Source organism: Bipolaris victoriae (genome assembly GCF_000527765.1).
Source record: "Bipolaris victoriae FI3 unplaced genomic scaffold scaffold_0, whole genome shotgun sequence".
Classification (NCBI taxonomy): Eukaryota; Fungi; Ascomycota; class Dothideomycetes; order Pleosporales; family Pleosporaceae; genus Bipolaris; species Bipolaris victoriae.
Window position 1 is genome coordinate 513464 of NW_014575392.1, and position 20368 is coordinate 533831.

At 52.1% G+C, this 20368-nt stretch overlaps 6 protein-coding genes across 6 annotated transcripts; 2 read left to right on the forward strand and 4 right to left on the reverse strand.

The window, feature by feature from the left end:
- Window positions 1-222: 222 nt before the first annotated feature.
- COCVIDRAFT_32586 (hypothetical protein) lies at window positions 223-3498 on the reverse strand (the record flags this gene model as incomplete). The annotated part of the gene is made up of 4 exons (XM_014707135.1): window positions 223-697; window positions 752-1091; window positions 1145-3371; window positions 3451-3498. 4 exons carry the CDS (start codon window positions 3496-3498, stop codon window positions 223-225), a joined length of 3090 nt encoding a protein of 1029 aa, XP_014562621.1.
- A 512-nt stretch (window positions 3499-4010) lies between these two features.
- COCVIDRAFT_32587 (hypothetical protein) lies at window positions 4011-4475 on the reverse strand (the record flags this gene model as incomplete). Its single annotated transcript, XM_014707136.1, has 5 exons — window positions 4011-4047; window positions 4096-4187; window positions 4252-4298; window positions 4348-4411; window positions 4473-4475. 5 exons carry the CDS (start codon window positions 4473-4475, stop codon window positions 4011-4013), a joined length of 243 nt encoding a protein of 80 aa, XP_014562622.1.
- A 536-nt stretch (window positions 4476-5011) lies between these two features.
- COCVIDRAFT_21573 (hypothetical protein) lies at window positions 5012-5469 on the forward strand (the record flags this gene model as incomplete). Its single annotated transcript, XM_014707066.1, has 2 exons — window positions 5012-5248; window positions 5410-5469. 2 exons carry the CDS (start codon window positions 5012-5014, stop codon window positions 5467-5469), a joined length of 297 nt encoding a protein of 98 aa, XP_014562552.1.
- Window positions 5470-6196: 727 nt separating this feature from the next.
- COCVIDRAFT_11034 (hypothetical protein) lies at window positions 6197-6893 on the reverse strand (the record flags this gene model as incomplete). The annotated part of the gene is made up of 2 exons (XM_014706997.1): window positions 6197-6792; window positions 6860-6893. The coding sequence occupies 2 exons, from the start codon at window positions 6891-6893 to the stop codon at window positions 6197-6199; spliced, it is 630 nt and encodes a 209-aa protein (XP_014562483.1).
- Window positions 6894-8921: 2028 nt separating this feature from the next.
- On the reverse strand, window positions 8922-12360 carry COCVIDRAFT_83667 (hypothetical protein; the record flags this gene model as incomplete). The annotated part of the gene is made up of 2 exons (XM_014707270.1): window positions 8922-12043; window positions 12099-12360. The coding sequence occupies 2 exons, from the start codon at window positions 12358-12360 to the stop codon at window positions 8922-8924; spliced, it is 3384 nt and encodes a 1127-aa protein (XP_014562756.1).
- Window positions 12361-14233: 1873 nt separating this feature from the next.
- On the forward strand, window positions 14234-19821 carry COCVIDRAFT_83092 (hypothetical protein; the record flags this gene model as incomplete). The annotated part of the gene is made up of 3 exons (XM_014707271.1): window positions 14234-14804; window positions 14853-19714; window positions 19765-19821. The coding sequence occupies 3 exons, from the start codon at window positions 14234-14236 to the stop codon at window positions 19819-19821; spliced, it is 5490 nt and encodes a 1829-aa protein (XP_014562757.1).
- Window positions 19822-20368: the final 547 nt, after the last annotated feature.

Consider the following 20368-nt stretch of genomic DNA (forward strand, 5'->3'; position numbering starts at 1 on the left):
CAATTCAATAATACGACTTGGTAGGAATATCTTTAGTGGGTATTCTCCATACCTCACCATTTACTATATATAACGTTTGAATACAAATTAGCCGCGTTACCATATCATATAGTTCTTCTATGGGTGTGCCCTTCGTGCAGACTACAACCAACGCAAATCCAGAAAAAAAATTGTATATTACACATGCAGCAGTCATTTTCACTCCATTTCTCTGCACCGACGCTATCTAGCACCCAAATCCCATATCCTCAGCGTCTCTCCCTTGCCTCCTCGCTTCTTGTTACCCTTCTCCTTGCCTCCCTCGGTAAGCTTTAACATGCACTTCGACACGCCAGCCAAGCACTCCAATACCTCACTCATCCTGCCGGTTTCTAGCAGACAGTGTTGTAGCCACTCGTTACTCTTGTCAGCTATGACAACGGCAACCTCCATAGCTTTGATGGCGGGGTCCTTATTCAAGAACCATGATGCAGACTGGAGAACGGAAAGATAGGCAAGAACCATGTCGGGAATGTAGGCCTTGAGGAGATCCCACGTTTGCTCCGTCAAGTAGTGAGGGTCGGCAGCAGAATAAAGAGAGATCGAGGGCAGGAGGGTATCGAAGATGGTGGAAATGGAGTCCAGAAGAGCCTTCGTATGTTGAGTGTCTGGCTTTGCTTTGGCGCCGGTGGTCTCTTTCTGACGGTCCGCACGGATCCTGAGTTGTTCGTTAGCTGGTGTGAAATGAGGTACATGAAGAGCGGGGACTGACTGGATAAGTGCTTGCTCCTCCTCGCGCCATTCGCGGAAAAGAACGAGTAGGCGAACGATTTGCTGGAGGTTATAGTATGGCAAGCTGGCTTGACGCAATTGCATCACCAATTGCCTGTGCTGGTTGGCATCAGGTAATTGTGAAATGGGAATTGCAGCAGCCCGTGCAGCGGCTGAGAGGCTGTCGCGATGCTCATGGAGTTGACGCTCATCTTGTTCTTCTGTTCCAGGACTCATCAAATCGAAAGGATAGCCAGTAAGGGCCTCTGTACGCGACAGTGACAGAGACTCGACGCTGAGATCATTGATGACCTTCTCGGCAGCAGCTAGGCGACCGTTGACTAGATAACATATTAGCCAGGGACCGGCATCAAAACTTGTAGACAGTACTTACGAAGGAAGATGGTCAGCGCATTGTTGAGGTGCTCAAACGTGTGTTCGTAATCCTTGCCAATGTAGTTGTACCATTGCAAAGCATCAACAATAATTTCGTCTTGCTCGCTAATCTGTTCGCCATCGAATGATCGCTTTATGCGCACACCGGGCCACAGGACTTGCTCATGAGGTACACTGACAGGCTCCAAAATCTTGAAACGCTTGATGGGGTTTGTGATGACGGTAATGCCCGCACTGTTGAAGTGAGTAAATCCACTATCCCGTGCGGCAAACGTAAAGCTTTGAGACACGACCTGGATTACATCAAGTCGATACGATTCCATCAGCGCAACGCAGTGCCGTTGCTCAGTGCTGTTCTTGATGTCGGGAAGGACACGTGCTAGGGTATATGCCGCACGCTCTTCGATCAGCTGTGCCGCGTAAAGCGGGATGGCGTCAAAACGTTGAGTAAGGCGCAGGAACTCAATGTAAGCAGCGATGACATTGTCCATGGTTAGGAACTGTTTGTCCTGTTGTGTATCTTCAAAGAGCGTATGAAGTCCATTACGGAGGACAATGAAGATGTGCACCAAGATTCGGAAAGCGTGGGGATCTTTGACAAGGTTCTGATAGTATCGCTCCGCTTCAAAGGTCCGGTATTCTCCCGCTGGTACAGGCGATCGGTCTTCCTCTGGCGAATCTGGGTGTATGATGAGGCTGTGAGGTCGCTTGTCTTGAGCAAACATATCCGCTAGGGCCATGCCAACTTTTAGCATCAGGTCGTCAGCATCTCTGCCGATGAGCGCGCCTTGAATGAGCTTGATCGGTGAGACAGCTTGGCTGGCGGTACTCCTCTGCTGCTTTAGTATACCAACGACCTTCTTAGGTGAGGCTTCCCAATCTCCAATGTTAGCTACTGCATCTTGGAAAAGGAACTTTTGGGTCAAGCTCTCCGTCACCTTGGTCGGGTAGTTCCTTTGGAGATACGTATCGAACCGGGAAAGAAGGAGGGCGTTGTAATGAGCATAAAGATGGTCGTCCCAAGATCGGCAGACTGCTTGTACTTGCTTCAAGTCTCCACTCAACAGACCGTATACGGCGCCTTCATAAGGTATCCGTGCCCCTCTCGCGGCGTAGAAACACATGCGGCGGAACAAATAGCCAACAGTTAGTCCAGCAACATTGGGACCACCTTCAGGGTGACTCTCGTATGCTGCTCCAATGCTGACTCCGCGCCAGGATTCGTTTCGTTCGTAGCACCAGTCGACAATGGTTGTCCATGGTAGTCCACGGCGCATCATCTCGTATGCAACCATCCAAAGGGAACGCTCGTAGTACTCGTCGTTCTTTTCAAGCGCACGCTTCTGCCTGGAGGGAGCATCTGGGTCGAGCTGTGTAACAAGATTCGCAGTCTTGTCCGAGGTCTGGATGTTTGTGTTGGCAGGCTTTAATGGCTGTTCGGCCCCCTCCATACGCTTCGCCTGCTTGATCTTCGCTTTGGTGTCGAGCCAGCCACTTGTCCATGTATGCGCGCCCTTGCCCGAATGCTCCTCGAGTGCTGCGGTAATGGCCTTGACATCGCTTTCGCTGTCTCGTGCTGTCTGCTCCAACCAGCGAAGAACAAGAGCCTTCTCTTTCGCCTGGTCATCCTCCAGTATGAACCTGTCCCAAATTTCGCTATTCTTGCAGTACCGTGCAGTGCCTCCAGCAGTTTCCAAACGCGCCTTCTTCTCTGCAGCCACATCGGTATCAGGATCGGGGTGGTAGTGTTCGATGACGAGCTTGAGCAGTTTCCACGTCGCAAGCTCCGCCTGCCATTCTCGAAGCTCCTGGACGTTTGCGGAAACAGGAGCGGTGTTGTTCTCAATCGATGAATTGACGGATTGGGAGGACTGAGCAAAGAGACTCTGGGGCGCATTCTCCGACGCATCTGCCATGCTCTGTATCTGCCGCCGGATGGTTTTGCTCAGACTGCCCTTGTTCTCTGCTTCCGTCGTCCGCTTCAACTCCTTGACATGAGATTCTGCGACATCCTGGAATTTGCCGACCAACTTGACCGTGGTGTGGTACTTGGCCCTCTTGGAGTCATTTCCATGTGTATGCCAGTGGTCGACCCGCTCTGCAAACTTCTCGACTTCTTTGCCTACGCGGTCGGCCATTGCGCGCAGTGGTTGGAGCGGATCGTTTGAGGTGGTGCCATTTGTTGGTCGGGAAGCGCCAAACAAAAGCGCATTACTATTTGGCGACTGAATCCGGTGTCAGCTGCCATGGAATCCATCTATGTGTGTTGTCGTGGGCGAGGCTGGAAGCTGTTTGATGACTTACCTGTGCTGCAGTCGACTGCGACTGGCGCGAGAAGGGTCGTAGCGCCATGTTAGGGAAAAAGGAAGGGAGCGTAGGATATGGCAGACGACAAGGAGATGCGGCGACTGTAGGCCGGGGTAGTCAGAGACTTGTCAATGGGTTGGTGAGGGCCTGGGATGGCCGTGGTTGAGCGTCCTAAGCCCGTCACAAAACAGAAGTCGCGCCCGGACGTGCCTGGCGGGTTAGCGTGTTGCCAAGGACGGCGCGCGCTAATGCAAAAGTACAAAAACCTCGTTGGGGATGCGCTCCGCTGCTCTTTTCTTTCTTTACAATGTTTATAACCTATACATGTGCTACTATAGAGTCTCGTCGGAAATTCGTCAGTGTTCTACGACGCGCTCATGCCATGTTAGAGAAACACACTTCCTGGTAAAACCGCCTGGACTTTTTCGGAAGTTTGATGGTGCGGACAAGAAAGAAAGTGTTACATGCCCTTTTTCCAGCTACGACTGGCTGGCTGTGGTTCTTATTCTGGGAACTAATGATACAAGGCCGTATCCGGCGGTGATTAAGACTGGATTCTATGAGATGCCTTTGGCGCGTTGTTGCATTTTGAGCCTGCTTTCTGTTAGCCTAGCAGCGACATGGCGACAGACTCGATCATACTTCAAAAGCGAATATTTCGGACAGCTCACGGTGCTTGCTTTCTCGCCCTGTCTTTGGTAAAAGGCATTGCAGCACTCATACAATGCGTCCACCTGGGACTTGTCAATTGTTGTTTTGCAGGATACCGTATTGCTGCCTCGGGCCATGGGAACCAACCTCTTTCCTGCACTTTTCTTCGTTGTAGTTGTTCCTCTGTATGCAATCTACCGCTACTTAGCTTCATACACGTACTGCATTTCCTGCGCGACACACTTTGAATTGCACATGCCCGTGGATGGCAAGGAGGGTCTGTCTGCAAATCTCTCTCCATTTCTCCCTGTCGTCTTGTCAGTGCGGCTGTCCTACCCAGTTCTTTCAGCGTGACATCATAACCGTACCATGGTCAATCCGCCCCAAAGTACCGCAAAACTATCAAATCTCATGTACTAGGAGACTACAGTTGTGAGACAGGAAGCGATTATGTAAAGGACAAAGTCAGGCGGCCCTAGTTTTGCGGATGCGGTAGATGGGCAAGGTGAGGCCGGAGGGCTAGAAACGGCCAAAGCTTGGTGAGCGAGACCCCCACTAATTCCGAAGTGCTCACACCTCAGTCTTGCGCCTTGATCCTTCACAATCGTCTTTTCACGCGTTGCCACCGCTGCTGCAGTCCCATCCGACGCGTTTGCTCGCCCTCACTAGACGCTTCTATCACCCACCCCGATTTGCAAGCCCGCCCGCCGGTATTAAGGTACGACTATCTCCGCACCACACATTGCAGCCTCGTCCCGCGCGGCAAATCGTGCCCTCCTCCTTCACCTCCCGCTCCACCTCCCATCCACCCCACGACTGACCCTCCCATTTAAAAGCCTCCAGCCTAATCCCCTTGCTACGCAGCATCCCAGTCGCACAATCAACAGCCACCACCCCTACTACCAACATGTCCGAGAACGGTTCCCCCAACAACGTGCAGCAGAAGCCCGAGGATGGCGGCCAGAGCGAACACCTGAACATCAAGGTCACAGACAACAACAACGAGGTGTTTTTCAAGATCAAGCGCACCACGGCCCTCGGTAAGCTTATGAACGCCTTCTGCGACCGCCAGGGCAAGAACATCTCCAGCGTCCGATTTCTCTTCGACGGCCAGCGTGTCACTGCCCAGGACAACCCAGACACGGTACGTAGCCAACTTCTTTTTTTGCCGCCCATCCGCCCTCCACTGCCGCCAATCCTTTTTTGTTTTCCTCGCTTCCTTTTTTTCGCGGGGTACATGGGCCGTTAGCCTAACAACACACACACACATACACGCATGCACACATGTGGACTAACACGGTATAGCTTGACATGCAGGATGGCGACACCCTCGAGGTCCACCAGGAGCAGATTGGCGGATGCTGACCAGCGTCATGGACTACATGGCTTTTTCTGGAACGTTGCTATGCCCTGAATATCCGGCGGCTAGACAACTGACTGTCTATACCTCCCAAGCCAACCTAACCCAACCAACCGACCTTGCGACTTGCCCGAGACGTACGAAGATATGACTGCTTTGAGCGAAGGCGTGGCGGAAAGAGTTGACCTTGTTCTTTTCTTCCCTTTTTTGCACTTTTTTTCTTTTATTTCGCTGTCAGATATGGATATCACGGATTTTCTGGCGTCATGGTACTACCAAGCTCCGTCTTTGGGCGGTCCCCTCTTGGTGTTCTTCATTCAGGTAGTAGTGGCGGCGGCGGCGGCGGGTAGGTGGATTTGCGGATGCGCTTTAACGCGGGAGATGATTTGAAATTCACTACATTTACTGTTCTTCCATCTGACCCTTGATGCCTTGGGAAACCCCCGTGTGCTGCGCGAATGGCACAGTGGAATATCGTGATGTGATGACGCAACTTTGCCTATACAAGCAAAAGGCTAATTGTGCATTCTCCACAAAGTCTTGTATATAATGACAAGGTACAACCCCTACATCTAAACGCATGCAATGAGGAAAAGCAAAAAGGCTAATCGTACATTTCCCTTAAATCTTATATTTTTATATACAAAACGGTAAGGTTTCATGCTTCTCATCCAACATCTAGCTCACACAGCCCAAGTATCCCAACTTTAACACACAAGGAAACCCGACAAACTAATCATCCCAAACAGCCTTCTTCCTCGCCTCCCTCGCCTCCGCCTCCCTCTTCTCCCTCTCCTTCTCCTCCGCCCGCCTCTTTCTCTCCTTCTCCCTCATAACGCGATCATACTCTCTTTCCTCCTCCGTCCGCCTCGGCGCCCGCACCCCCAACGCCCCCGCAATCATCCTCCCGGCCACCGCCGTCGTCTTCTCAGGTCGCTTATCCAGACTCGCAGGGCTACTCCTACTCCGCGGTCCGTCATTACCAATGCTGTACCCTACATTGTCGCCGTGAGGGTACTCGAATTGCGTGGGTGAGGCGGGGGTGGGAGGTGGGGGGTTCGGGGGCACGTCGGTGTCGTCGGTGTGGGAGGAGGTTGTTGAGAGGGGTTTTAGGGCGTCTTGGGGTGAGGATTTGCCGTCTTGCGGGTCTTGTTGGGATGCCTTGCCCTTTTTTGTGGTGGAATTGCTGGTTTCGGTCTCGGTGTCGGAGGAGCTGAGGGCGTCGTCGTCGTCCCAACTGTCGGCTACCGGCTTGGATTTGGGTTTCTTGAGGGGCTTCTCGGGATGTGAGGGCGAGAGCTTGAGGTTGCCGAGGGTTTTTGCGATTTCTGTGTGAGAAGGAGGGTTAGTTTCTCTGGTTGTTTGTATAGATGGGGATAGGACGACGGTGCTTACCTTCTTCGCTGGGTGTCTTGTGGATGGGCGCCATATTCGTTTTGTTGTTGTATTCCGTTGTGAATTGCCCCCGTTGCTGACGTCCACACGAGTATTTGTAAGGGTATATCGTCTTAGGCTCCTTTTTTCCACGGGTTTCGCAGGGTCAAAGCAACCGTACCAGTCCTTTGTTTAGTACCCTATTCCAAATTGCTTGGAAAGATGCGGGGATAAGCGTTCGTTTGGTGGCTTCCCTAGCGGCTAGAGATGGAAACTTTAATCCAAGTAGTTCGAAAACGGCGATTCAGTCGACTCTGTTCGAGTGAGAGGGATAAAGGAAAATCACTCAAGTCGCAATGTGTCGTGAATATGAGAGGTGGTGTTCGAGGAATTGATGAACCAGGGTTTATTTTAGGTTTGTTTGCAAATGGTAAAGCAGAAGTCAAAGTCAAAGTACCAAAAGTCAAAGAGAGGGAGAGACAGGCGAAATAAGTACTACTCAAGAAACTCGTAATACACAAGCTTCCCACCCAGCAAGGGCGCGGGGAGACACCGGGGCGGGGCGGGCGGAGGGAGACGCATGCAGCCTCGAACCTTGGTTTTCCCTGCTTGGAGGTTCCGGTCGAGAAACAAATTCCCCCCCCACCTTTTGGCTTGGGTTGTGGGGAAAGGGCGCGCGTCACCCCATGAGCACATACACAAACGTTGTTTATTACGTCTGCGCTTCATCTCCCCGTCCCTTTCCGATCAATGCTATGGTTTCCATGCATAGTAGCGGACCCACCTCTTTGTTCTTTTCTTGTTGCTACCCAGAGTTCTAGAATCGCTAGTCTTTTACCCTGCCACAGCATGCTTGGGGAGTTTTTTTATGGCTACTCTTCTCGGAACGCCTTTTTGGGTGTTATTTGGCTGGATGATGACGAGAGATGAGAAGAATTGTGTTTTCCATACTTGTTGCTCAATCGTTTGAAATTCGGTCTTGCATTATAGGCAGGAATTCTAGGAACATCGTGGAAGCGTTCTATACATAGCTACACATACATCTATATCTCTCCTTTTATCCGCTATAGGCAATCTCGCCGCGATGCGATAGCATGACCATGCAACTTTTGTGAAGCTGTCGATACATGTGCAATTTTTAGCTACAATTGTATCTTTACATATCCTATGCATATACGTATGGCGATGTGCCTCAAGCATTGCCTGTTTAACCACACTAGCTGCAAAATCTCAATAGAAAAATTGTGGGCGCATACGACTATATTTGTTGCGTGTTCCCTCTGCCTCTTAGCAATGATTCTAGACACTCGTAGCAATGGAACCAGACCAATAAGCACTGATCGTTACCCTTTTTGCAGTGTGCGATTCGTCATGGTGAGATCTTAAGTCTGAAAAGATCTTCAGGGTTTTGTGGAGCGGTAGATCGGCGGATATGGACATGCGCAGGTCTGGGTCGTGTGTTCTAGCTGATCCTTAGCTTGCGTCACGTGACGCGCGGAAAGGAAAGAGATCATTCTATTTTAGGGTGTTTTTAGATTGCTACGTACGCTCTTCTCTGCTCATTATCATGCTCATTTCCCTAAAGACTTCTCGGTCTTTCTCGCATGTATATGATAAAATCAGTGAAATGAACAGTCTCCAAACAGAAATAGACAAGACAGTCTCGACAGTGTTCAAGAAAGTAGTGTTAGCAGGACAGCTGCATGCGCCAGGGATGACAGCCATTGCTTCTACTGGCTACTCCTCATATCTCTCTCATCAAGAACAGTGGTTTCTGCAAGCCGCGCATATATGAATGCATAGGCAGCAAGTATATTAGACTAAGCAATTACAAATCGTGAGGCCAATGCGGAATACGCTATAATGATACAGGAGAGCAGACCAGCACCCAGGGGACTATAATGTCCAAATCCGAAAAAACGCCTCTGGTCAGACATAAATACCCATTGGGTATGTTTCCCAAAAGCAGAATGCCAAACCACCCCGAAAAGAAGACCATGGGTCTTGTAAATGCGCAGATAACACCGGATATATGCAAATGCAAGCGACTGCATCATGTCATGTCATGCCTCTCCATCTTGGCTCACGTACTGGAACCAACTCTATCTCCAGAACCCTCGCCGCGCTTACTGAGTTTCTTCTTCGCTTTTCCCTTCTTCTTACTCATAGGTTCGCTGGGTGGTGAATGCGTTCCCCGACTGCCCCCCTGGCTCTCTCCTTGCTTCAGGCCCTTGACCTCCTGGAGCATGTCACGGAAGCCTTCCTCCAATGTCGTCATTCGTGCGAGCATAATTCTGCTCATACGGTTCGAGTCCGAGTCATTGTCGCTACCCTTTTGCTTCTCGCGCGCCTTCATCCTAGCAGCCATTTCGAATTGCGTCGTGAAAGATGCGGGCAGTCCACTGAGGTTGCCAAAATTAGGGTTGAGTGCATTATCTCCAATGTCCGACGCTAGGTCCAAGGCAATTGCGTTGAAAGACGGCTCTCGCGTCAAGTTGTCGTTTAAGAGCAAATTAGCCGAATTCCTCCGTGGTGGCATGATCGCACGAGGCCGAGAGCCGGGAGCGGGAGGAGGCAGTACCCGCTTAGGTGTACGTGCACCCGTCCCGCTTGAGCCCTCCAAGCGACCTGGAGTGGCTGTTCCTGTGGCTGTTCCACTGCGATTACCAGTCTTGGGCCGTTTCTCGGGTGATACTGCACGAGATGTGCTCATTGTGTCCTTGATGGGACTAAACAAGATCGTGCTCGTAGATGTGTTTCGGTTGTGCGTTGGTTTCAACCGCTTCTTGCCAGGTGATGTCGCCTTGCTCTCCATGAAACTGGATTCTGACGGTGCAATTGCAATTCCTGAAGAGCGCGTCTGCGTCCGCTGAACGCCAGTCATAGGCGTACGGAAGAACTCATCCTCTGAAGACTCGTATCCAGTCTGGGGCCTCTTACTCTCTTTTGGACTGGGCTCACGTCGAGGAGTAACGTTTTGATCGGTACTGGCTTGATCGTCTTCATCATCTCCATCGGCATCAGTTTGCTGTGGCGCTTCCTCCATGACCGCCTTGTCAACTTCGGGTTCCGACTCTTCTGCAATGGGACCACTGAAAGGTGTCACAAGCTCATCTGGATCCGACACAACAGCCCTCGCGGCAGCGAGTGGATGCTTTCGCCTTTGCTGACCGGAAGTTCTGGCCCGTCGCAAATAGGGCCGCTGGCGACCCTCAAGTCTATCCAGAACTGACCGTGAATCATCCTGAGGTGGTGTGTTTTCATCATCGTTGCCCATCTTTCTCATCCAGTCCGACACAACATTACCAGAATTCCTTCTCGGGGTCGGATACCTAGGAGTGGGCTGGAAGCTAGGGTCGAGGTAGGGCCTACGAAACACTTCTTCCAACGCCTGGTCTTTTTGGAACGTGGTAACAGAAGGCTCGCGCAAGCGGGGGCTGAACAAGTCTACGGGGCCACGAATGCTAAACGCGGGCACGGGGGCTTTTGACTCTGCCCGTCCTCGCCTCTCGACAAGATCTGTTGGGCCATATGCAAGATGAGACAGAATAAGACGCTCGTAGACGAAGATGACGAACAGGATGGGAAGATGGGTCACCTTGATGATGAACCGGTTCATGCGTAGAAACTTTTTGAACGGCATCGTGTACTTGAGCGGGATTAATAACCATCCGATGATGTTAGTGGGTGGAATATAGGAAAACAGTGCATCCGACTTGACCATGGAAATCGTGTTTACGGCGAACAAGAATTGATGCTCCTCATCAGCATTCTTGACGACGGCCATGAACGAGTTTGTCAAGACTGTGATAAGGATGGTCACAACAAGGAAATGACAAATGAAGAGAAACAAGGCAAGCAGGGTCTTGCCAAGAAAGTTCATGTCTCCCCAGAGGTCCCAGGCGGCAGGGCTGAATCCCATGACGAGCTGGAAGATTGCATATGCAGCATTTGAGGGGCCCAGATCTCGCTTGAAAGCCAAGCTAAAGGCAACGAAGAAACCGCTGCAGCTGATAATGATCAGTACAAGCAGCGCAACCAAGTCAACAGCCATCATCTTGAAGGCAATTAGTAGCTGGGAAAAGTAACGGTAGTGATCCAGGGCAGAGAAGAGTCGGGGAAACAGCAAGACTGCCGTCGACCCCAGTACGTCATACGCCATGGCTGCAACTCTGGTGCTGCTAACGTCTGGCATGAGGATGCCGTATAGACGCAGAATATAGTATGCCATGAACATGAGCAGAATGCCTAGATCAAAGGCATTCCACACACTCATAATGTACAGACCAAAACCCTGTTCTGAGAAGCCCACCACCTCATCGAGCATATAACCGGCGCTCCAAAACCAAAAGAGAACCTCGAGTCCAGTGATGTCGTCGGACTTTTGTGAGAGTACGGCAAGAAACAGGCCCAGCATAATGGCAAAGGAGAGAGTTGAGAACAGATTGCGGTAGCGAGGAACTCGTAACCGGGAGAGTTTGAAAAGCGATGCATCGTGGGGATCGTATAGCGTCACTGTTCGTCGAAGAATTGTACCGGGCTGGGCCAGAGGAGGGGAGGGCTTGGTGGGTGGCGCACGGCGAGAGGGACCTGTTCTTGGCGAGGCGGCGCCAGAGGCATTGGAGCTGCGCGCTTGGGGGGAGTCTGGCTTCCGGTGCAGGCTATCGGCAGTGGAGTGGAAGACGATGGTGCCTGCCCAGATAGCCTCGAGCTGGCGCACAACAAGCGGATGGGCGAGGAACTTCTTTGCCTGAGCGCGAATGGCAATCTCGAGAGTCGAGATGCGCGCAGAACGAGGCCCCTGTCTGGACCAATTTCGGCTGCCTGGGGTCATGTTGCCGCGTCCCGGCATGGTCAAGCCCTGCAAGGGATCGAAATCATAGGAGAGCGCATCAATCAGCTCACGGGTGGAAAACTCCTTGAGCAGCCTCACGGCCAGCAGCTCGCATATCAGGGCACGGGTCTTGCTAACCCCCACGTTGCCAGGATTCTCCTCGCCCTCCTTCTTGAACTGCAGACAGTTTGCGAGCAGGCAGTAAAGCAGTCCGCGCGAGAATTGGTCGGAGCGAAGTTGCTGCTGGATGGGCTTGACGAGGAATTGTGAGACCTGGGGGGAGCGCAGTTGGTCCCAGGAGAGTGTCGTTTCACATCGCTGGACGAGGATGATGCGGATGGCGTGCGTGGTGTTGTAAATGGGAATGCGATCTGTATGGGGTGTCAGGAGATTTGAACATGAACGGCATCTAGAGGGTGCGCCTACCCAAGATTTCGGGGGAGAAGACTGGCAGCAAAGGTCCGTCGCGCTGGCGGCGCTGAGGCTGGTGCTGGTGCTGGTGCTCGTCCTCGTCCTCATACTCGTCATCGTCGCCGTCGCCGTCGAAATGGGCTACCGCGCCCGGGTCGTGGTCGACATGGTCCGACTCGTCTCCATTGTGGCGCCGGCGGTACCTGTCGATTGCGGCGAGCAATGGTGTCGTCTCTGAGGGCCGGCGTGACTTTGAGGCGAAGAATGAGGAGAACATGGAGAGGGCCTCTTGTCTCCGGGGGCGTGGCGTCTGTCGTCAAAGTCGGAGCAGACCGAGGGGAGATGGGGAGGTCGGGAGGGTAGTCGGGGCTCGGTGGGTGGAGATGCTAGGCCAGGTTTCACCACGGGGTGGGAAATGAGGCACAGAAGAGGAGGATAAAAGCGCTCTTGCCCATTTTCGTGCCGCACATGGTCCACTGCCCAGATTTAGGCCGTCATGCGGCATCGTGCCGTCGAGGCATCATGAGGAAGGGTGAGACGCGACCGCCATGTCGCCTCGTCCATGTCCACCCACGGCTATGCAGCCAATGGCGGGCGGCGCGCACCACATGCAGCCAGGGCGTGCGAGCGTGGGCGGCGCGGAGGGCAGACGACGGCCAGGTGAGACAGGCGCAAATGCGACCACGGCCTGCTCCAGTACACCTCTTTTCCTTTTCGCCCCTCGTCATCGACACCGGATGCCTGCATGGGGGTTGGCTTATCGCTCAAGTGGCGCGTACATCTGGGGTGCAGCATGCGCGCGCCCTCGACGGCCTGGCCTACACTACTCGACTTGGACGTTAAAAACACCTCAGATCTTCACATGCTTGGCTGCCCGGGATTCTTACTTTTCGCAGTGCTAATGCTAACCACTAGGCGCAAATACGCAATAGGACCCCGATGCCTCGCTCCCGTCATGCTCAGCCGCAAGCCACGGAATGCAAATGCTTCTGTCCTGCCAAATTGGACATCTGGCCATGGGGGTGCCGTCATATGCCCCGCGCGGTCTGCGAGCATCTAGACGACTACTTCCCAGATGCTGCGACGGGGCTCACTGCTCGCTACCATGCCGACGCGAGAGCCCTGCATCTTGCCTCGACAAGCACGATGACTAGATCTGTCTATTCCTAGTAATATATCTACTGCCCATGTACGATATCCCATTTGTCACCACCCTCCCGCTATCGGGCTTTGCGCGCGGCCATCGACGGCCTACTTGCTTGCAATGCCCATGTCTGCTCCCTCACCCACCCACCCACGCCGACAAAAAAAATGCCGCCGCGCGTGCAAAAAAGAACCGACGACGGTGATGTCGTGCTGCAGCTGAACCGTTGGATCCTGCGCACATCATAGACTCCACTGCACCCCCCCGAACTCCGTCATTGGCAGTGCTGGCGAGAGACTGGCGACTTGGGATGCACACCGCCTTGCCACACCCCTGCGATCCCTTGCATCCAGCACGATGCGTATAGCGTCTCTGTCCATGTCCGAGTAGGCGCAGATCCTGCTTGAATACAGCAGGATATGCTTGTTTGTCGGCCTGCTGCATGACCACATACGTACGTACATATTTATCTCACACACTCAGGACTTCGCGCCGAGGCACAGTGTAGTAGCAAAAATCCATAGTCCGAACATACATCGGACATGAGGGAGGGGCAGGCGGCATTCTGCCTTCTCTACTATCGATAAGCCCATGTCACGTGCACTCTTTGTTGACCTTTGACTTCTCAACATGTACTTATCACCCTGGCCCAGAGACATCAAGCTAGGACGTTTGCGTATGTCCAGGCTGACTCGCCATCAAATCATGACATTCCGTTTTTGTAGAAAAAAATTGTCTACGTACACATGCAGTGGCCCAGATACCTCGATTCGCAGGTTCGGCACCGCAACAAGCCTCGTCATTCGCCCAGGTGGGGCAGACCAATCAACCCCGCCATACACCTGCAGCTAGGCCGCTTTCGTTTTTTTCAACTGCAGTGAGGCTCCGAACCTTTTTTTTTCTTTTCTGTTGAGCCTTCAAGAACTCTTCTCTCCCCTCAAATTGCCCGGCAGTCTCGCATCCCCAGGGTTCCATAGCCCTAGAGCTGTCTCTTGTATCCTCAATTATGGCATCCCTGCCCGAACCAAGCCACAATCTGGCACTCGAGCTTCAAGATGGCTACGTCTGCTTTGGACAAAGCTTTGGTGCCGACAAGAGCATTTCTGGAGAGCTTGTCTTCCAGACTGGTATGGTCGGCTACCCCGAGTCTGTAACAGATCCTTCATACAGAGGCCAGATCCTCGTCATTACATTTCCTCTTGTGGGCAACTATGGCGTCCCGTCTCGAGAGGAAATGGACAGTCTGCTCAAGGAAGTTCCAGCACATTTCGAGTCTAAAGAGATTCACATTGCTGGACTCGTCGTGGCTACGTATGCCGGCGAGGAATACTCCCACCACTTGGCCACCTCTTCGCTGGGTGCATGGCTCAAGGAACAGGGCGTGCCCGCCATCACTGGCGTCGACACGCGAGCGCTGACCAAGCGTATCAGAGAAGAGGGAAGCATGCTGGGACGTCTTCTGCAGAGGACTGCACCAACACCCTCTGCTGCTCTCACCGAGGGCGAGGCCGACTGGAGGAGCAGCTTCGAGCAGATCGAATGGGTAGACCCTAACAAGAAGAACCTTGTTGCCGAAGGTACGTTCTCCCTGCTTCCAAAGTCATGCCATTCCTGACACTCTCTAGTCTCCATCAAGGAGCCAAAGCTTTACTCTCCCGATCCCGCCACTGCGCTCAAGCACCCCTCTGGCCGTCCTGTTCGTGTAGTAACCGTTGACGTGGGTCTCAAATACAATCAATTGAGATGCTTGGTACGAAGGGGAGTCGAAGTCCTACAAGTACCTTGGGACTACGACTTTCCCAAGCTTGCCGGCAAGGATTACGACGGTCTCTTCATCTCCAACGGTCCCGGTGACCCAGCCATGATGGAGTCTACAGTACAGCATATCAAGACTGCCATGGATGAGGCCCGAACCCCCATCTTTGGTATCTGTCTTGGCCACCAACTGCTCGCTCGAGCGGCCGGCGCCAGCACAATCAAGATGAAGTTTGGTAACCGTGGTGCCAACATTCCCTGCACAAGCTTGCTCACTGGAAAGTGCCACATCACCTCGCAGAACCACGGATATGCCGTCGACTCCAAAACTCTGCTCAGCGGCTGGGAGGAGCTCTTCGTCAACGCCAATGACGGCAGTAACGAGGGTATCCGACACCAGCAAAAGCCATACTTCAGTGTGCAATTCCACCCTGAACACACACCTGGCCCCCGCGACACGGAGTACCTCTTCGATGTCTTCATCAGCACCATTCAAAAGGCCATGACTTCACCAGAGGTCATGTCACAACCAGTCGAATTCCCTGGTGGCACTTTCGAGGAGAACAGGAAGCTCACCCCTAGGGTCGACGTCAAGAAGGTCCTTGTTCTTGGAAGTGGAGGCTTGAGTATTGGACAGGCTGGAGAGTTTGACTACTCTGGTAGCCAAGCTATTAAGGCTTTGAAAGAAGAGGGTATCTACACTATCCTGATCAACCCCAACATTGCCACCATCCAAACCTCAAAGGGTCTTGCCGACAAGGTCTACTTCTTGCCTGTCAACGCAGACTTCGTCCGCAAGGTCATTCAGAAAGAGCGACCCGATGGTATCTACGTAACCTTCGGTGGTCAGACTGCACTCCAGGTCGGTATTCAGCTCAAGGATGAATTCGAAGGTCTTGGTGTCAAGGTTCTTGGTACCCCAATTGACACCATCATCACCACTGAGGACCGCGAGCTCTTTGCCCGTAGCATGGAGTCTATCGGAGAGAAGTGCGCCAAGTCTGCATCTGCAAACAACGTTGAAGAAGCCATGAATGCAGTCAAGGATATTGGCTTCCCTGTCATTGTCCGAGCTGCATATGCTCTGGGTGGACTTGGTAGTGGTTTCGCCGACAACGAGCAACAACTTCTCGATCTGTGTAACAAGGCTTTTGCAGCCAGTCCCCAGGTGCTCATTGAGCGCAGTATGAAGGGATGGAAGGAAATCGAGTACGAAGTCGTTCGTGATTGCCGAGACAACTGCATCACCGTTTGTAACATGGAGAACTTCGACCCGCTCGGTATTCACACCGGAGACTCTATTGTCGTTGCACCCTCGCAGACCCTTTCGGATGCCGACTACAACATGCTCCGAACGACTGCCGTTAATGTTATCCGCCATCTTGGTGTTGTTGGTGAGTGCAACATTCAGTACGCACTCAACCCATTCTCCAAAGAGTACTGCATTATCGAGGTCAACGCCCGTCTTTCGCGTTCTTCCGCTCTTGCTTCCAAGGCTACTGGATATCCTCTTGCATTCGTCGCTGCCAAGCTCGGTTTGAACATCCCTCTCAACGAGATCTCCAACTCAGTCACACGCTCGACTTGCGCTTGCTTCGAGCCATCGCTTGATTATGTTGTGGTGAAGATCCCTCGCTGGGATTTGAAGAAGTTCACCCGCGTATCGACCCTTCTCGGCTCATCTATGAAGAGTGTCGGAGAAGTTATGAGTATTGGCCGGACGTTCGAGGAGGCCTTGCAAAAGGCTATTCGTGAGATTGACCCCAGTAACCTCGGCTTCAATGAGACTCCTGCCTTGATGGAGATCGATCAGGAACTGCAAACTCCTTCCGATCAGCGCCTCTTTGCTATCGCTAATGCTATGAAGGCTGGATACAGTGTCGACAAGATCTGGGAAATGACCAAGATCGACAAGTGGTTCCTCAGCCGTCTCAAGTCTCTAAGTGACTTTGAGAAATTGATGGCGGACTACGACACTGTTAGCATCACCAAGCCCTTGATCAGGAAAGCCAAGCAACTCGGATTCTCTGACCGCCAACTTGCCAAATTCTGGGCATCGAATGAGCTCGCTGTACGCCGTGTACGTGTCGATGCTGGCATTTTCCCTGTTGTCAAGCAGATCGATACCGTCGCTGCTGAGTTCCCTGCGGTTACCAACTACCTTTACCTCACATACAACGGCACTGAGAACGACATTAGCTTCAATGATAAGGGTATCATGGTGCTCGGTTCCGGTGTGTACCGTATCGGATCTTCTGTTGAGTTCGACTGGTGCTCCGTCCGTGCCATCCGCACATTGAGGCAGCAGGGCTTCAAGACCGTCATGTTGAACTACAACCCCGAGACTGTATCCACTGATTACGACGAGGCCGACCGTCTCTACTTTGAGTGCATCTCTTTGGAGACCGTGCTGGACATCTATACCATTGAGAACTCGAGCGGCGTAGTCGTGAGTATGGGTGGTCAGACTTCAAACAACATCGCCCTACCGCTGCACCGTATGAACGTTAAGATCCTTGGTACTTCACCAGAGATGATCGATACTGCGGAGAACAGATACAAGTTCTCTCGTATGCTTGACCGTATCTCTGTAGACCAGCCTGCCTGGAAAGAGCTCACAAGCATTGAGGAGGCGACTGAGTTCTGCGAGCGGGTATCTTACCCTGTCTTGGTTCGTCCTTCTTATGTCTTGTCTGGAGCTGCTATGAACACTGTCTACTCGAAGCACGATCTGGCCAATTACTTGAACCAAGCGGCAGACGTGTCTAAGGAGCATCCGGTCGTCATTACAAAGTACATTGAGAATGCCAAGGAAATCGAGATGGACGCTGTTGCCAACAAAGGTACGATGATCGGACACTTCATCTCTGAACACGTAGAGAATGCTGGTGTTCACTCTGGTGATGCCACTTTGATTCTACCTCCTCAGGATCTTGACCCCGAGACTGTGAGACAGATCGAAGATGCCACTCGCAAGATTGGAGCAGCTCTCAACATTACAGGACCGTACAACATCCAGTTCATTGCCAAGGACAACGAGATCAAGGTCATTGAGTGCAACGTTCGTGCCTCCCGATCTTTCCCCTTCGTCTCCAAGGTCATGGGTGTCGACCTAATTGAGATGGCTACCAAGGCCATGGCTGGTCTCCCTGTCCAGGAGTACCCGCCAGTCAACATTCCCGCAGAATACGTTGGTGTCAAGGTTCCCCAGTTCTCGTTCTCTCGTCTTTCTGGTGCCGATCCTGTTCTTGGTGTAGAGATGGCTTCCACCGGTGAAGTTGCTTGCTTCGGTCGTACCAAGTACGAAGCATATATCAAGGGTCTCATTGCCACTGGCTTTAGGCTGCCAAAGAAGAACATTCTCCTCTCGATTGGTTCGTTCAAGGACAAGTTGGAGATGCTTCCATCAATTGAGCGCCTGCACAAGATGGGCTACAACCTCTTTGCCACTGCTGGAACTGCCGACTACATTCAAGAGCACGGCATTCCAGTCAAGTTCTTGGAAGTCCTTTCTAGTGGCGAACACGACGAGCAGAAGCAAGAGTACTCGCTCACGCAGCACTTGTCCAACAACCTTATCGATCTCTACATCAACCTGCCATCAAGCAACCGCTTCCGCCGACCTGCCAACTACATGAGTAGGGGTTACCAAACACGTCGTATGGCCGTCGACTACCAGACTCCATTGGTCACCAATGTCAAGAACGCCAAGTTGCTGATCGAGGCGATTGCTCGCCACTACGACATGGAGGTCAGCAAGGTTGATTTCCAAGACTTCACTGTTGCCACCGGATCCCACGACCAATCTTCTGGAGCCAATTCTAGCCTCAACGCTTCATTGTCTCTATCGCAGCTCCTCGCGAAGTCCCCATTCAAGCGCCAGAGTATCACCTCCGTCAAACAATTCTCCCGAGCAGACCTCCACCTGCTGTTCACTATTGCCCAGGAGATGCGTCTGGGTACTCAGCGACAGGGCTGTCTCGATATTCTCAAGGGTCGTGTGCTTTGCACAATGTTCTGTGAGCCATCTACCAGGACTTCAGCTTCTTTCGATGCTGCCATGAAGCGCTTGGGTGGTGAGGTTGTTGTCATCAACGAGTCTGTCTCTTCTACCCAGAAGGGCGAGTCTATCGCTGATACCATCCGCACTTTGGGCTGCTACGGTGACGCCATCGTCCTCCGCCACCCATCTGAGGAATCCATCGACATCGCCACCAAGTTTTCTGATGTTCCAATCATCAACGCTGGCAATGGAAGCCGCGAGCACCCGACCCAGGCCCTTCTCGACATTTTCACCATCCGTGAGGAACTCGGAACTGTCAACGGCCTCAACATTACCTTCGTTGGTGACCTCAAGTATGGCCGCACTGTGCACTCCCTATGCGAGCTTCTTTCTCACTACGACGTTACCATCAACCTCGTCTCTCCAGAGTCCCTCGTTATGCCTTCGGGTGTAACCAATGCTCTCAAGTCACGAGGTCAGCTGAACAAGGTTTCCAACGAGCTCACGGACGAGATTGTCGCTTCTTCGGATGTCATCTACTGCACTCGTGTGCAGAAGGAGCGTTTCCCCGATGTGGCCAGCTACGAGGCTGTAAAGGACGCGTTTGTCATTGACAACAAGTTGTTGAAGGGGGCCAAGGAGAACATGATTGTCATGCACCCACTGCCCAGGAACAACGAGATCAATGAGGAGGTTGACTTCGACCCTAGGGCGGCATACTTCAGACAGGTAGGTTTACAATTGTCAAAGATGAAATGCAAGGGCTAACATTTGTACAGATGAGATACGGACTGTATACCCGCATGGCACTGCTCGCTATGGTCATGGCACCGTAGATGCACAGTAATGTGTATGAGTTTCATGGCAGGCGTTTGACGGTTTTTTTAACGAATACGAGCAAAACAGCAAAAAAGTTTCCTTTTTTTGTTTTCTATTCCCACTGATTCATTTTGCTTTTCCTTTTGGGGTCTATTCCGTGGTTTCGGGGTAGGCATACAGACTGTAGATAGATAGTCAAAAGCATTTCCACGGAGTCGAGTGATAACAGCATGTAAGGGTATATGTATGATGTATTTTTCTTGTAATCAGGGTAGGGGGGAGCTATTTCAGTTTTATTTCAGTCTATTTTTGTTTTTTCTGGCGTTTGGGTTTAGGGTTAGGTTTGGGTCATTATTAGGTTTGGTTGGGGCGGATTCGGATTAGCTCGGTTAGGCAATGGTTTGGTGCATCTTGGAACACAAACAGGTTATCCCAGGGAAGGGATCTGCATTGGGACGGAGTTTTTTTTTGTTGGCTATTGGAAAAGAGAAAGTAGTCGATTTCAAGACTACTGATGGCGCAATTGGAAAGGGAAGAACATAGACGCCAGACGCCTTGCCACTT